The sequence below is a fragment of the Scomber scombrus genome, chromosome 4 (genome assembly GCF_963691925.1).
Source record: "Scomber scombrus chromosome 4, fScoSco1.1, whole genome shotgun sequence".
Lineage (NCBI taxonomy): Eukaryota > Metazoa > Chordata > Actinopteri > Scombriformes > Scombridae > Scomber > Scomber scombrus.
In genome coordinates this window covers 20,979,234-20,996,375 of record NC_084973.1, presented here as the reverse complement: position 1 = coordinate 20,996,375, position 17,142 = coordinate 20,979,234, and the positions used below count along the sequence as shown (strand labels likewise).

General features: G+C 39.8%; 1 protein-coding gene across 1 annotated transcript in view; it reads left to right on the top strand.

The window, feature by feature from the left end:
• fbxl17 (F-box and leucine-rich repeat protein 17) overlaps positions 1-16,661 on the top strand; it is a 231,909-nt gene extending 215,248 nt beyond the window's left edge. The window contains exons 10-11 of the mRNA XM_062417098.1: positions 183-325; positions 16,287-16,661. Coding sequence (XP_062273082.1) covers positions 183-325; positions 16,287-16,424 — 281 coding nt within the window. The 3' untranslated portion in view covers positions 16,425-16,661. The remainder of the gene's footprint in view (positions 1-182; positions 326-16,286) is intronic.
• Positions 16,662-17,142: the final 481 nt, after the last annotated feature.

Here is a 17,142-nt window from a genome sequence, read left to right as displayed (position 1 = left end):
CAGTTGGCCAGATGACTTGCCCCGGTTTCATCTTGAATTTTTGTGTGTCTCTTTTGGAGAACGATGCTGCCACATTTGCATGAGAAAGGTTGTCAGACTAACACCTTTTCCTATTTCTCTCCTTCCCATCTTCCACACCTCTGTTTCCTTTCCCCTCTCCGCCTTTCCTCTCACTTCCACAGCTCTGATAGCCATAGGCCAGTACAGCAGTACTATAGAGACTGTGGATGCTGGCTGGTGTAAGGACATCACAGACCAGGGAGCCACACAGATCGCTCAGAGCAGCAAGTCCCTCCGCTACCTGGGCCTCATGAGATGTGACAAGGTAACAAGGCTCAGCCCATAATGTCTCCTGCTGTCTGGTTTCCTGTCAGTATGTACGCTATTGTATGTGTGGTTTGCATCAAATAAATGCTTCTGAATGTTTTGAGATATGGCAAATCCATTTTTTTGTGTACTGTAAAACATTTTAGAGGAATTTGCAGTATGAGTTATTTTTGGCTACACAAAGAGCTGGTCAATTATTTGAATTGTTGATCGACAAAAAAATAATCTGCAACAAATCTGATACTGAATTATTTGTTTTAAAACTTTTTTTCATGCAAAATGCCCAATATTTCCAGATTTAATTTTCTGCAATGTGAAAATGTATTGCTTATCTCTGTTTTTATGTCATACTAAAGCAAATCTATTTGTGTTTTGGAACCCTGGTACACAAAATACGAATTTTGAAGATGTCACCAGCTATTGGAAATAGCAATTGGCAGTTTCACTTCTTTTACATAAATCATCAAAAAAAAGGAATATTAATGATACTTACTATTAGTTTCCCAACTTAGTAGCCAACTTTCCCTAATACAGTAGCGATACGCCTTTTGGTACTCTGAATGTGCTTAACATGTGTAAGTAGGTGTGTGTATGCATGTCTATGCACATGTATAATTCACACTATTTACATTGTAAGTATAAGTAGGAAATAATAATAATAATATTAGTAGTAATAATAATAATGATAGTGCAAACAATATATGTTTTTGTTATCGGGGGAATATTAATATTAGATATTAATAATACAATCATATGTAAAACTCAAATATTGCCATACAAAGTTTTAGTTTCAGCATTACCAACACTGACCAATACACTCAGGTATTTTAAGGGGATAATTAAGCTCAGTATAAATAGTACATATGCATTTCTGATGGTTGATAAATTTCCATCAACTTATGGTCTATATCTATTGCTCAACATATAATGCACACACATACACATTTAGACCCACACACACACATGAAATCTCAAAAGTCCCAGGTTAGGGGCAACTAGCCAATTAAAAAGTGTCCAGAGGAGAGCATGTTGAGTACCTAAGCCACTACCGCCTGTGCCCAGTATGTCTATGATGCGTATTTGAGTCAGCTGGTTGGGTGATAACAGAGGTAAAGTGACATAGTGACCCCTCTCAAACCTACTTCGAGATGCCTCTGGTTCTGTTGGACAATCTTTCCAAAGTCACCCTTAAACTCTCTTCTGGCCTCTTACCCATCCAATCACCAACCTGATGGCAACACATGTAGTTTTGATGCCATGGTAACAACCCACCCACTTCTCCAATTGGTTCAGAGGGGCTCCTACCACACAGATGCATCCACTTAGTGTGGGATCATTCAGTCTGACATGAGTGGGATGAGGGCAGACAAGGAAGGGAGAGTGAACAGCTGGCCTAACCTAGAAGCTTTAGCTTTTACAGATATTGTACAGCCTGGTGTATTATACTGTACTGGTACACAACACAGGCCATTATCCCACTGCTGGTGGGCCTCCATATGGTGAGTGTAACAGTATGTTTTAATGAGCCTTTCGTTTTCAGGTTGACATTTGGGTTTTGGGCTGAACAAATTTAAAAGCCCCTGCTGTGCAGTAAAAAGTGAAAGTCGAAGTTGGCAGGGAAGAAAGAGAGGGAGGAGGGAAGTTGACTTATGGTCAAGGCCTTTCACCAGGTTATGAACTCATCATTTTTATTTCTTCATTATAAAATCAGTGATATCTGTGGATCACAGCCTTTAGTTGACCCTATGGATTTCTCTGATAAAAATGCCCACCCAGAGATCGTTAAGTGCGACATGAACATCAGTGTATCATATTTATCTATTTATACTGTAATAAAATTAAAACATATGAGGGGTCTGACAGTGACCTCATATGTAAGGTCTCAGTGATGAAGCGGTGTGCTCAATTCACATTATTGCAGACACGAATGTGTATCTATCATATTTATCTCAGAGTAATAAAGAGTAACTGCATTACATAGCAGGTGATCACTTAGATTCCATTTTCATTTAGTTCCCTCTTGCCTCGCCGACTCAGTGACCCAACAATCGATATCTACAGCCATGCTAATAAAAATCTCTTCTGGAATGACCTACATCTTTATTGGAATATCAAATTTTCTTAGTTTCTTCCCACCATATGCTTTCATGCCCCTGCCCTCCCCGACAAATTCACCCGTCCCTCTTCCCATATTTATTATATATTTCTGTGTTCAGATGTGATATTCTTACTCATAATTTAGCCTGCAGGATGGAAAGATAAATAATTATTCTCCCTCTACTCTGAAGGGGGAATTTGGCGATGACACAGCTAAATAAAGCAGTAATTGATGCTATTAGAGTTGTAATGGAGTGTGAATCGAGCGGAGAGAAGAGTTTGACAGTTTCCAAGGTCAGGTACATTATCAGCTGAATGACAGAATTAATTCACTGCATGCTTGCCCTCTTCACCCATTTCTCTGTCTTCCCCCTTTTCACGTCCTAAAATTGTGTTTAGCATTGCAAATGAGCCTGAAGCACTTGTGAGGATTGGTCTGTATGTCCTGTGTGGGAAAAAGACCAGCCCACGGCAGCCACTTCCTTTCTTTGTTGTTGTTGTTGTTGGTGTTCATTATGTTAGGGGAGAAAGGGAGTTATAGTAGATATGGTCAGATTTGAGGAGGAGAGAGAGACAGAAAGAGAAAGGAATAGGGGTAATCCAAAGTTTGCTCAGAGGGAAACAAATAAACAGAAATAAGTTGTTATTACTGAGGTCACAGTGGAAATGAGAGATACGGAGTGAATTAAGGAGGTAAAAAGGTGAGAGGCACAGTCAGACCAGAGGAATTGTAGTTATCTACACTCAGCCCAGGGGCAGGAGTAACCATGCTCTGCCTTCACCTCACCTCCTACTCATCTCTCTCACCCCCTCCATCCCTCAAACCTCCTGCTCCCCCCACTCACCTCCCACCGCCCTTCAATCAGAATATTTACGTGTTTTACCTGTGGTCATTTACTGTGGCTGAAAGTCTTTTCCATAACAACTCACTGACAGAGTAATTATTGACCTTTGTTTTGCAGAGTAGATGCTTCAACCTTTTGGCCACACTGCTGCTTCACATCAATTTGTTCATTTGTTTGAGAAAAATCTGTACAAATCAAAGTGTAGTTTTGCTAATCATATCAGTGATTTTGGAAACCAATTATAATTGGTTTGACCACTGCTTGATTAAAAAATAAATAAACACTGCTATTACAGTGGTTGTAATACAGTTTGCAATGATGTGTATACATCTACTTAAATGAATTAAATCACTATTTTTGCAAACTTGTTTTTACTATAGTCTGTGCATTCCATTTGGTTGTGAATATTTCTGATTTGCATTTGACATTTCAGCCTCTAGCAGTGTTTTATCATGCTTTATTTGTGTATCACAGCAGTAAAATCTGGAGGCATGTCCAATTCAATCACAGGGCAAACTAATCTCATCTCTCTACTTAATGAACTTTGGGGAAAACACAGAAGCTCTGTGTGGGATTTTTTCCCCTCATGCCTCATTTTATTTAATCCTCCACTACTGAAAATAATTTGTCCTTTCCTCTCTTCAACCAAGTGTTGAAAGCATAAATGACCAGCATAAAAGGTCAGCAGTATTTCTTCAGTGAAGTACATATTTCTTATTTCAAGATAACCAGTATGAACCCTGGGCTTTTCACTTGAAATAAGTTTTTTTTTTTTTTTTTTTTTTTTTTTTTTTTTACACACCCTCACCTCATATTTTCTGACATTATAACAATATAAAAATAACAGAAAATCACAAAAAGTGTGATAATTCTTTTTTTTTCTCTAATAACCTTCATTGGTTTGTTAGAGAAAAGAGTTTGTTGGTCCATTTGTTGTATCATCACCTGTCACAGACGCGATGTCATCTCTATTGTCATGCAAGTGCTGACAATGAAAGTATTTCTGATTTTATTGTTGTTTGCACTAATGACTGTATATGGGGATAGATTTTTGTCCTCACTGGGGATAAATATAACTCAGCAGAAGCAGGGATGCACAGACAAGAGGGCCCCCCCACCAGCTACTGTATAAGCCACACTGACTGTAGCTAAGGTCATTGACAGTGTATAATGTTGGTCTGCGTACCAACCATGAATGTTTGTATTGCAAAAATAAATTGTATAACTGGTTGTATACACTTAGACATAGCGTCCTGCTTTGGCAGATAGTTATTTCTTGCAAGAGCTATGTTGACAGTGTTTTGGAAATACTGCAAATGTCTCAAAGTTAACATTTCCCTCACAAGGACTTTGCTTGGTTTACATTCAGGATGTGTATTTTGCAAGAATTTAGTACAAATCACTACAATATACAAAAAACTTTGTGGATCAGAAGCGACAGTATCACAGTAAGAAACTGACCTCCCTCTTCAGCCCTCCATAACCCAATCTTTATCATGAATAACCTAAACCTGTCTGTCTTACAGATGTTCAGGTGACTTCTGCAGCCAACATTTGGCTATTTTAAAATAAATGATGGTTTCAGTCTCTCACTATTTCTTCCTCTCTCCCTCCCTTGCTTTTTTCCGTCTCCCTCCTCAAGGCTTCCCTCCACACTAACTGATGTGGAGTTGGGTTTCAGAGCGGGTCCTGTCAGTCTTAGACAAATACAATCTTGTGATAACCTTGACACACAGTGCGGACAACCCAGTCAGCTCTCTGCCTCAGCAGTGCAGCTCGGCCTGTGTAAATTTGTTTGGAATTGTCAAAACACTGGGAATTTTAATGTAACAGCTTCCCTGAATGTCACAGGACTTAGAAAGTGTAGAATTCATTTAAGAACTGTTAACAGGATCCAGCTGGCTCTCCTCAAGTGGAGCAGTGTGAAGGATCGATTTCCTCCGTCACAGTTTATACAAACGTGCTTCCGTACTGTATACATTTTACTGCCAGGGAGCCAGAATTGTGTGTCCACTGCCATTTGGACTGATATGAAGAATTGTATTTTTTAAATTTTTTTATTTACAACATACCTAGTTCAAGCACAGATCTGTGTGAAGTCTATTTGATTGTCAGAATATTTTCTTATTTAGTTTCTCCTTTCTTTAGCTGAGCCATAAACGGTCTCAGTAGTATGGAATGTGTGCATTCGTCCCCCTGACGTTTTTCCTTCTTCCCTTTTCCCCCTCAATGTCTGACTGAAGGATTTTCTTTGTGTCCCAGTGTGTTTATACGTGCTCAAATGCAACATGTCTGTGTGTATCAGTGTGTGTTCTCAGAGAGGAATTTATGTTATTTGCTGTTAACACAGCTCATAATGGAGCATTGAAATCAGAACCCCCCCAGGCCTGTGCAAATGGCGTGCTCCGCCTGCCTCAAATGATTACGCCCCTGCCCTCTGGGCCAAACGTCTCTGTTCTGCAAGGGGGAAAGAATGCGATTGATCCAGACTCACCCAAAAATAATCAAATCAATTCATTTCGTCTTCTTGCAGATCTAACTCTGTTGCAATCTTTGAAGTATTCAGCTAAAAGACTCAAGGAAAAAATTGCCTTAATCTTCTGAAAAACTGATCATTTTTGCTCAGCAGTGCGTGTCTCTGAAAAGTCCACTTCCCCAGTGAGTCTACAGTTAAATGTTTGGTCTTCGCGGTGGGAGGAATTCATCTCTGTACACTTCCACAAACACAATAGAACATTATTTATTAATCTAAGCTATGTCTTTGATTGGTGAATTTCAGTGTATTGGTGTCAGGTCATTTTCAGCTAAAATGATAGTGATGTCGTTACAACATTCTGCTCATTGGACTGGGCAGACACTGAGACGCAGAAACACAAACACAAACACACATAAACACACCAAACTCACACAAATGCACCAAACGCCTATGTTGTAACATTTATAGCTTTTCTGGTGTGTCCAATTACAGCGGCAGGGATCCAGGAGAGAGATTTATTGATATTTGTAGAATCTCACTGTACCGCCCAGTACTGTACATTGTAACTCATTACTTCTTATCTTGACACTGTTTTCATGTCTTCTATGTATGTGTTAAGTTGCTGTTTTCAATAATGGGCCCTTCTAGCTACTCTGTGCACAGCCTTCATCCTCTGTTGATGTATCACTTTGGGGATTTTGATCTTATTCAGCCTCAATGGAATGTTTTCTTTAGAAACGTTTTTACAGCTTGCACATACAGTGTGTACTTGCACATACAGTCTGTACCTCTCTTTTCCTCTCATCGTCTTTCTTCTCTTTCTTCCCCTCATTCTGTTAACTTTTCCTTTCTACTCTCCTCCTTTCCACACCAATCCTTTACACCCCCCACCCCCCCTCCACACACACACACACACACACGTCTTTTCCACTACTTCATTAGAGTGAAAATAAATGTGCAATCCAAGTTGTGAAACAGAGAGGGAAGCAAACTCACACAGTCAGCACGAAGCCGGACTAGGAAAATAATGACACTGACTGCTACCGGCCCCTTCCGTTGTCAGCTGGTGGAGAGGGTAAAAGTTATCATAGTAATGGAGGAGAGGGTGGCCTTAAGGGGAAAGAAATGAAAAAAACAAATGACAGAAATCAAGAGAAAATAAAATAAGATTAGATAGAAAGAAACAACAGAGTAGGAGCTTGCTATTCCTTTCACAAATGGCCCCCAATGGTTTTGTGTAAGCAATTTTGAAGTGAGCTCCCATTACCTGAACTGGGGTGTCGCAGTGTTTAGGGAACAGGTATGAGCACTGCTGCAACCCCAAATTGAGCAGGCAGACAGACCTTGTTAAGAGAACATAAATCCCAATCAATATGGTTGTTCTACAGGTGCATACAGCTGCTGGGGACTATACACAGATAGGCACGGCACAGCAATTTGCAGACATAAACAAGGACCTAATTGTTCAGGGCTTGGAGGTTTAGAATGACGAAAACAAAGATGAAGTATTGCGAAGAGTTAGGAGGCATTTTAACTCTCGTTTAGGAAATAAGAGTTTGGGAGTTCAGCAAAACTTTCTTTGATGAGTGCTGTTGTTGTGAGCGGCAGGAATCCTTAGTTTAAAGGCTTCTAAGCGAAGAGGATTAGGAGAAAAAGGAGCGCATGCGCAGCATCAAGTATGAGATGGGCAGGTCCTCGGGTTCCTATTTTCCAGGCTTTGGTTGGACTTGAATGTTCAAAGTCGAGAAAGTAGTTTGAAAGAGTCATTTGCCATTTGTGATTTTCAGTGTAATCTTGGAGTCTCATCCCGCACAGAAGAGCTGTATTGATTGGCGGTCTTAACTGAAGCTGCCTCCTGATCATCCCTTCATCTTGTTTCTAAAGGGCAGGAGCAAGGGACAGCAAAGGAGAGAGGGTGAAATAAAGTGAGACACGGACAGAGTTCACCAGGTGTCTGAAAGGAATCTCAGAATTGCCCTTCAACTAAAATCTACCAGACACACACACATAAATCTGACCTCACCTGACTCACGTACACACTCATGCATTTCTTTGCCTTCGGTCTACTTCGCCCTCACTGTGTTTTTACCATGCTTACCGCTTTTTGTCTATCGTGTTTCTCCTTCCCTCAGCCTCCTCTAGGCAAGGACAGCCAAGGTTGTTTCATATTTTGGATTCTGCTCACATCTTTTGTTCATTCAATTAGTTCATTCAAGTTGCCCCCCTGTCTTGTCTTTCAGCCTCCCCCTTTTCTCCTCCTTCTGCTCCTCTTCTTCCTCCATCATCCAGGGCTGTTTACTCATCACAACGGAGGTCAACATAATCTCATGGAGTCATGGGCAGACAGTAGACAAGACTCAGTGTGGCCTAGATATTCACACTTGCCAATAACTAACGTTTGGCTCAATATGTTTTCCACATTGGTCCACAGGACATTGAGGGAGACAGTCATTGGTCGCAGCCCATTTTAGCCTACAGGGCAGTGTATGTGTGACTATGTTGGTGATGAATTATCCATTTAATGCTAATGACAGTGTAGCTCTCCACAGCGAATGCTATGAATAGTCTTGCAGAAAGTGATCCAATTAACATTTGAGATAAATAGCAATTTTCACCAAAAAGCTAAAATTCAGACAATAAAGACACAAATGATTATCATGTTGTCAAGATGTGTCTTTGCTTGTACTGACAGTGATTAGAATATGAGCTAGAATGTGTGCATACCATGATTTCAATGTAGCTTTTTAATACAGGGGAGCTCTTTAATTGCAGAATTATTATTCAGAATGAACACATAATTCAAAATAATCACTCTAGGTGGTGTCCTCATGTTTGGTTCACAAATGGGATCACTGAATATGGCTCACTGCTTTGTTATAACTTTGACCGGTCTACAAATGTAATCCAAGCTCTCTTCGCTCTGAGGAGTCTCTATGAATTTTGTATCATGGTGTTCTTTGTGAGGACAGGGTCAAGCTGTCCTTGTTCTTTATTTATTCTGAAGAACAAGGGAGTCATGTGAGGCAAAAAATTAAACACAGTAGCTCTGTTGTGATTATCTTTAAGGAATTCTGCTTGTGTCTGACCCCAGTAAGCTGCCCTGGAATTTGTTCCTACAGTTTCTGGAGGTGTGTGTGTGTGTGTGTGTGTGTGTGTGTGTGTGTGTGTGTGTGTGTGTGTGTGTGTGTGTGTGTGTGTGTGTGTGTGTGTGTGTGTGTGTGTGTGTGTGTGTGTGTGTGTGTGTGTGTGTGTGTGTGTGTGTGTGTGTGTGTGTGTGTGTGTGTGTATTCACTGCACTACATGGTGCTGCTTGCCATTTAATAAGGTAGAGGTCGTCCTAGTTTACAGAACATTCAAAAGATTGGTTATTATCTCATTGTGCTCCCAGTGACAACAATATATGACCCAAACTAGCCCTTGTGCTAAAAATATACCTCACCTCTCTTTCTTTCTTGTGTTTCCTGTCTCTATCTGTGTGTTTGTGTCTGTGTCTATTTTTTACATTAATTTAAATATTGTACATAAAAAGTTACTGCTAAGGTTATATCTATATATACAATCTTTACCTCTACAACAATTTAATATCTATTCGTCAATAAGTTCATAAAGCAAAAGTGGAGGTCCTTATTGGTCCAAAACTTTGGACCCAATTAGAAACAGATCCAACAAACCCAACCTGCCTAAAAAAATAAAAATAAAAATAATAATGTGCCAATATTACCCAGACCTGACTGAATATAATTTGAACCTGACCATCATTAAATGCTGGGTTTTGGTTACTGTTGTATGGACATGTCAGAACCTTTATCTTAGAGCACTGTATCCTTTGTTGTATTGGATGGTATCATGTCTACGATGTACATAGTAAATCAATTTATAGCAATGACACAGTATACTGGAACAGTTTGACACTGTATTTATCTTATTTTGAGGATAGAAATTAGGTTTGAGTCCATCCATATTCTATGATTTAAGTACAGCTGAAACAATTTGCCAATTCATCTTTGAAGTGATCATTATAAAATGAATCTGCAACTATTATAATAATCAATTAATTGTATTTTTAGGCATAAATGCTATAAAATATCCAGCAGCAAATTCCCACCATTGGGAATTTGCTGCTGAAACTGAAACTGTTTTTAAATAGTTTGACAGAAAACAAGTTGAAGACATCCACTTGGGCTTCAGGAAATAGTGGTTATAACTCTTCACCCTTTTCTGTCAATTTTTAGACAAAATGATTAACTGTGAGAAAATATTCAGCAGAAAAATCAACAATAAAAATAATTGTTAGTTGTGGTCCTAAATTAAAGTATTATTTCATGCAATCATGAGATAAAATCATGTTTTACTGTTATAGCACTTCAAGTGAAGTATGCTTTCAAGAAAGGGAAGGTTGTGTGTGATTGCAGCCAAAACATTCAATCTAATTCGACGCGTTTTAGTTCTCTGCGTCACCACAGCACCTCTTATTTAAATTAGCTTAATTTTGGTTTCAGTTAATAAAGCTGCAGTGTATCACCATTTTTTTCTAGCTAGAGACTAACAAATAAATTGTGTAAAGCCTCTTGAGTTATGGAATGTTTTCCTCCAGCCTGCAGAGATAAGAAAGCCAGCATAGAAAGAGGGATTGGGCTGAGCCGCAACCACATTCCTTTAGTTACCTTTGTCACGCGTGATGGAGTGTAGGGTTTACAAACCTGGCCTCCAGAACCTCTTTCTCTGACCCTGTTCAGTTGAGCCCCCATTCCTGTGTCCATGTGTGTGTGTGTGTGTGTGCATGCACTGACACCCTGCTTTTCTGCAGTTGTCTGATATTGTGCAGGGATAAGGGTGCGTGAGCGGTACCAGACCTTAGTTGTCGCAAGCAGTGCCTGACCTGGTTTTTAAAAGCACATTCAGAGCCATGCACTGCAGATTTATGTGAGGTTCCCATAGCTTTCTAAGACAAAATCAAAATGTTTGAGCTCAGGTTTTTGTTGGTAAAGAGCTGTCTATTCCTTAAGCCTCCCAGTCAGTGCATTGATAGCTCATTTACTGTAGAAATATTGAATCCTTTGCAATAAGTTTGTGGTGACCTCTTTTCATACTTCTGAAATCCTCCGCTTTGTTAGCCTCCCTCTTTTCCATCTACTCCTCCCTCTCTCCTTCCTCTCCTTCTTATCAGAGACGGAGAACTATCTTTCAGTTGTCCAGTCACTCGTTTAGAAACTTTACAACTGGGACTTTTCCTCAGAGCAGTTTGAAGAAGGCTATAAATCTGGCCTGTTTAAATCCAGGCTTGTTTAAGCTGCCTTTTACAAAGATCTGATGCACTGCATTCTTCTGCTGCCTAAACAGGCTTTTTAAACATTTACCCCAAATGTATTTACTGGTTGACTGATACACTCTCTTCATGCAAGTAGACAGGGAACGGGGGTATTTGTCTCTCTTTATGGGCCTGGGACTAGCAATGGCTGCCACATGACCCAAGAAAATGGGGTGAAATAGAAAGAAGTAATTCTGCAGACCTATACTGAATTTAATGAAAACACAGAGGAGTAAGGAGAAATATGAACATTTGTATTTGGATAAAATAAAACCAAAACACATTATTTGTCACTTAAAATGAACCACTGATCATATCTTTGTTTTCTGATATCTACATGCATATTGAAAAAAATTTAGTTCTGAAGTTGTTCAATATGAGCAGTCAATATTTTATTGCTTTTTTGTTTGTTTGTTGTGGGGTACAATACCTGTACTTAGTGGGTAAGATATATTAAGAAACAAAGGAGGCCATAGTTTTTTTTAGCTCTTTTATTTCCTAAACCCTCTGCTTATTCCATTTCCCTCCTTTGATTGCTAGGAGCACTCAGAGGGTGTTCTCACCACACCAGTCTAATATGATATGCATCTTCGTGTTTGTGTATCTGATTATCGATTTACGACCCTCTTCTTCTTTTTTCCACTGAGAATGTAAGCCGCTGCTGCATTAGACATCTTTACGACGTGTTTTACTGTGCTGCTTACTAGGGGAAGGCTCAGCTTTTGCGGTAAATGTATATTTTACGTGGTGATAGAGTGCATTTGCATCAGAGGATCAGCCTTAAAGAACGGCTTACTGTTAAGAAAGAGAGAGCAGAGGTCAGTTGGGGAGCTCGCTGTCCGTTATCCTCAGTCGTCATATGTTAAAGTCGAGGAGCAGTTGTCAACAGGCGCACACGCAGACTCATAAAACTAGTCACGTTTACTGTTCAGCATGTTCAAATAAAAGGTGCTTTTTGCTGAACAGCATATCAGACATGCATCTTTTTGTTTTCCCCTCTTCCCATTCTTGCCTTCTTGTAAACCCTGACAACACCACATTACCCGTCAGCATGCATTACACTGCACTTAGATCTACAGGGCAGCATCTTTGAAGTTAAAATGGGGGAAAATATCATAAGTATAGGCCTCACTCCAGATAGATGTGGCTGTGCTCCCAGATGCTTCTCAAAGATTAGAATCATCAGTGAGTAGCGATCTGCTCTATCTTATGGCAGTACAGTACAGTACACTACACTGGATCAGGGCTATATGGGGTAAAAGAAAAGAAAAAAATCTCCACCAAAGCCATACATCTAAAGCACCATTGCAGTCACCAGAGGCCCCAGTGCTTTCCGATAGCATTTTCAAGCTTATGTTGCCTAGCAACAAAATATCATTAAGCACAGTTTTGCCCAGTAACAACATTTCATTCTAGGAAATGAAAAAACTAAAAACAGCTGAATCATTGGTTTGAAGAAGTCAGTGGCACAACTGTTGTAACCAGAGGACTTCTCCCCCTGCCAGCGCTTTACCCGCAGCATTTGGTCTGACCTTCATGTCTAACATCAACTCTGAGCTGCAAATACCAAGCAGGTGTGGTGATGTCATCACAGCTCATTCAACATACCACAGAGCCATGGAAAGGGCACACTGCCTTGTTCTGGAGAGCAACTTTAACTGTGAAGTCACTAGAAGAGGGTTTCTTTTATAGGATTTGGTTAGGCTTTTTTTTTTTTCTTTCTTTTTTTTTGTAGACCTGAAAAGACTTACAGTAACTCTCGCTGTCAGTCTAGCGCTGGAAGAGAGTTAATGGGCGCAATGAGGTATAAATGCTTCTGTCAACTGATTTTCTGTCCAAGATTTTCTGTCCAACAGCAAGAAGTTGTTGTAAAAATGAACACAGCCATATGTCATTCCAAGATGGCAATTAAGTCCAATAAATCGTAAACCAGGTACAGCAAGTTTCCAGTGTTGTGTTGTAAGCATTTAAAATGTGTACACGGCACGGATTTGATTGATTGATAGTGAAATCATTTTTTTCTTCAATCTTGATTGTTTTTTTCTTCTGACATAAGAAGTTTTAATTGCAATCATGAAGCGCATGTTTCTATGTGACAGTAATTACATTTAAAACTTTAACAACTTGAAAATACTCACATGCAGTATTATCAACAAGTGCAGCAGAGGTCAGTGTTAAAGTTAGTCTTTTCATGATTTCCATCAAAGGGATCTTGTTGCAACTCAAATATTTAGTTTTTCTGCAACCAGCAATTAGAAAATGATTCAGCGTTTTGATTGGGAGCTATTTTGTGTGTGCTGTGTTTGCTCAGCGAGTGGAGCTGCACTAAATTAGCATTAATGAATGTTATGGCCTCCCATCAGTTTGACAGGTCTATTCTTTAGATCAGTTTTAATTGTAATTAAGCCCTGATTAACAAGCTGGGGGATGTTTCATTCTCTTTTCAAGACTATAGTGTAATATGTTATGAAGGCAATCAGGGGTTTGTCATTTTATCCGCTAATGAGGCTCAGCCATATGTCATAACAAACTGAACTTCTCTCTGGTAATAGCAGGCACTTCAGGCTTCGCTTCAGCTGCTCTTCTGCTTCTGCTTTGGTCCTCTTTAAAGGCAATATGCGGTCAACTTTGTTGGAAAATCACAGGTGTTTGTCTGGAGGAGAAAAAAAACAGGTGTGAAGTCACTCCTATGCTTTAGAGGTTAAGACACCATGAACCACAACATGCCTGGTTCGAATCCCAAGGATTCAAAACCTTCCTTCTCTGGAAAGAAGGGGCTGCATTAATACTTTATTCTGAGAACAACTGTGTTTTTATTGAAATCTTCTTAATTTGTTGCCTTTGCCAGGATTTATTAAACCTTCTGGCACAACTGTTGAATCTCGTAAAGTCGGTAAGAAAAAAAGCACAGCAATTCACAGCTCTGAGTTGGGTTATATCCTCTTCAGTGAGCCTTTTTGTGAGTAAACTTTTAAGATAAAATATCCCAATGGTCTTACTTGAAACTACTGATAACATTACTGTTTCACTTGTTGCCTATGATCTTCTCAGTACAATAGGTGTGGTGGTTTGTCTTGTTAAGCTGTCTGGCAGTTTGAATGCTCACATTATGTAATTATAATAATAAGAATTCTGTAATACATTATTCTTTAAGGCAATATCCTGAAACATGTTGTTATTAATGCATCAGCTTTACTAATGAATAATTGATCACAGCACTGAAAGCATTGCTGGAACTTTCTCATTTTCACCGTTACCCACTGATTCAGTTCACCTTGCCAGCGGTTGAAGTGTTAGAATAATATTTCATATTAAAAACTCTTCCACCGGGCTGTGTTGTTTTTTCTTCAACGCTGAGTGGAGGGAGATCTAAGACAGGACTACTTTTTGGCATTTATTCTCAGGATGTCGTCTGATCGGAAAAACAAAAAACAGATGAAAATGAGAACGGCTTTTGACCCTGTGGTCTTGATTTTGTTTTATTTTTCCCGTATCGAAGGTATCCTGAAAGAGTCTGTTAAGCCTCTGTTTGTTGGCGTCAAGCACCCCAACTGCAGCTTGCAGTTTATTCTTTGGCAATCAAAGGGAAAGCTAACAGGCTCTGTTGTTGCCTTTTAGTCTTATTGGATTCACTTGTGCGGTGCAGAGTTTCCACCTTCTTTGTGAGACCCAAGAGGTATCAATGGTCGGTTCGCTCAAGCACAATTATTCTCTCATTCTGATGGTTTTATCCTGACCAAGTCTCTCTGCCTTCCCATTTGTTTTCTCCGTTTGTGTTCTTGACAATGAGTTGCTGATATCCAGCAATTAAAGAAATGATGTGCAGTGAAGAGAGATGAGTAAGACAGAAAATTACAACCAAAACAGATCATAACGTCAGCAAGAGCCAGAGGGCTCTTACAAATAGAGATACACTGATGCAGTTTTTCTGTTCCAATCCAACTCTGATACCTGAATTTGGATATCTGCTGATACTGATACTGGTACCGATAACAGAGCTCTTTTTTCAAAATATTATTATTTGTAAGTTTACAGGTTGTAAGGTCCTGAATTTGACCCATTCTCCTCTGGTCACCCTACAAGCAAGATAAAGGGAACTTGGCTTGGGTCTTGAGGAGGTGTCGCATTTATTCAATGAAAATAGCATAGACCGTACACACAGCTATACTGCTAACTTCATAATCTCTGCTCCAGTCTATCCTACAGGGGCCACACTACTTGTATAATGCAATGGAATCTGGATCGGTATGTGTATCGGTAACATCAGTCCAATGTTTGATTTCTGAATTACGATTGAAACGGTCCCAACTATATTTACAATGCAATACTTTTCTTCCAGAAAACAGAGAAACCAAAAGACTCTGGGGCAATGAACCCAGGGAAAACTGTGTAACACTTTGTCACTCTTTTGGCAACAACGGATAACTGTGTGCTCAACATGTGTGTGAGTGTTTATACATCATTTCCCCTGGAAAGTGTCATGCTCACGGGTGAGCGGGGGTAGGTTCTGGGTGGGTTGCGGTTAACCCCTCAAGGTCTCCAGGGTTACTCTGCCTCTGTTCTTTGTCAGATTCTCAGGTTTTCTCACTCTTGGCTCTCAGTGATAGCCTGAAAAAGTGTTAGACTGGCACAGAAGTGTGGGAGTGGGTATTAGCTGCTTGTCTTTCTCATCCTCTGAGAATATGAAGGCCTCATTAGCCCAGTGAGCTCAGCTGGCTTCTGGTGCTAAACCCTTTGAGACTTACAGATATACTGTATGATCTTAAGAATCACTCATATTAGTCATATTATTAGTTCAAGGCCATTTTGACAGTGAATTTGTTGACAGACTCACTAACAGCTCAATCTCTGTTGATTAACTTAATAAGGCATTATTATGGTGACGGTAGGCAGATTTTTAAATTACTCCTTTTAAGATAAGTCATTTGAAAATCTGTATTTTTTAGACCTAAAGCAATATCTTTACTATATTTATATAATATTAAACTGATTGCCTCTTTTTGCTATATTTACCCAGGAGTCTCTGGAAATCAGCACTTACACAAATCATGCCAGTGTGTTAATGTAGAGTTGGACTAGGCATTACCAACATTATTAATCTCTCACCTATCTAAACATTTGTTTGTCAAATCCATCAATACTTGAAAACATAATTATAATCACATTTGCTGTCTTTGATGTAAACCTGGCCATTATGTTGACATACTATCTTTGTGTATGTGCGTGTTTGCAGGTGAACGAGGAGACGGTGGAGCGACTGGTGGTCCAGTACCCTCACATTGTGTTCAGCACAGTGATGCAGGACTGCAAGAGAACCCTGGAGAGAGCTTATCAAATGGGCTGGAGCCCCAACACATCAAATACTTCGTAGCTACCGCTGGATCACGCACATGCACGCACACAGACCCCAGCAAATATACACACACACACACACATACAGCTCCACCAAGGCCCATTTTGTGTACAGACACACATACACAATATTTGCAGCTCAGTCATGTTTCCTTCTCATTCACAGTTCAAACATGCATGTGAACATGTAGCTCTACACACACTCATACGCACACACACACACACACACACACACACACACACACACACACACACACACACACACACACACACACACACACACACACACACACACACACACACACACACACACACACACACACACACACACACACAAACAAACAAACAGATGAAGGTCCAGTCCATCAACTGTTTCATTTGAAACAAATATCCCATTTCAATAATTTAGGTAGAATATGGGCCTAATTAAGAGAGACTTGATACACCTACCAGCCACAGGTTACTTTCAACATTTCTGAATCGTCCTCATCATCATGGGCTATTACGTCAACATCCGGCAATATACTGCATTTGTTTCAGACAGAGTTGTTTTAGTGGAAAACCACGCTCTGACAACGGTTATTTGATAACAACTGTCAGAGTGTTACTTCATTGATAGTATGAATATGAAACCTCATTCATTCAAAGTCCTCCACCTCGTCTCAGATTTAGTGGAGGTGACGTGTAAATGAGGAAGGCGGCGATCTGGTCTAGAACATGTGAAAAATATCTAAACA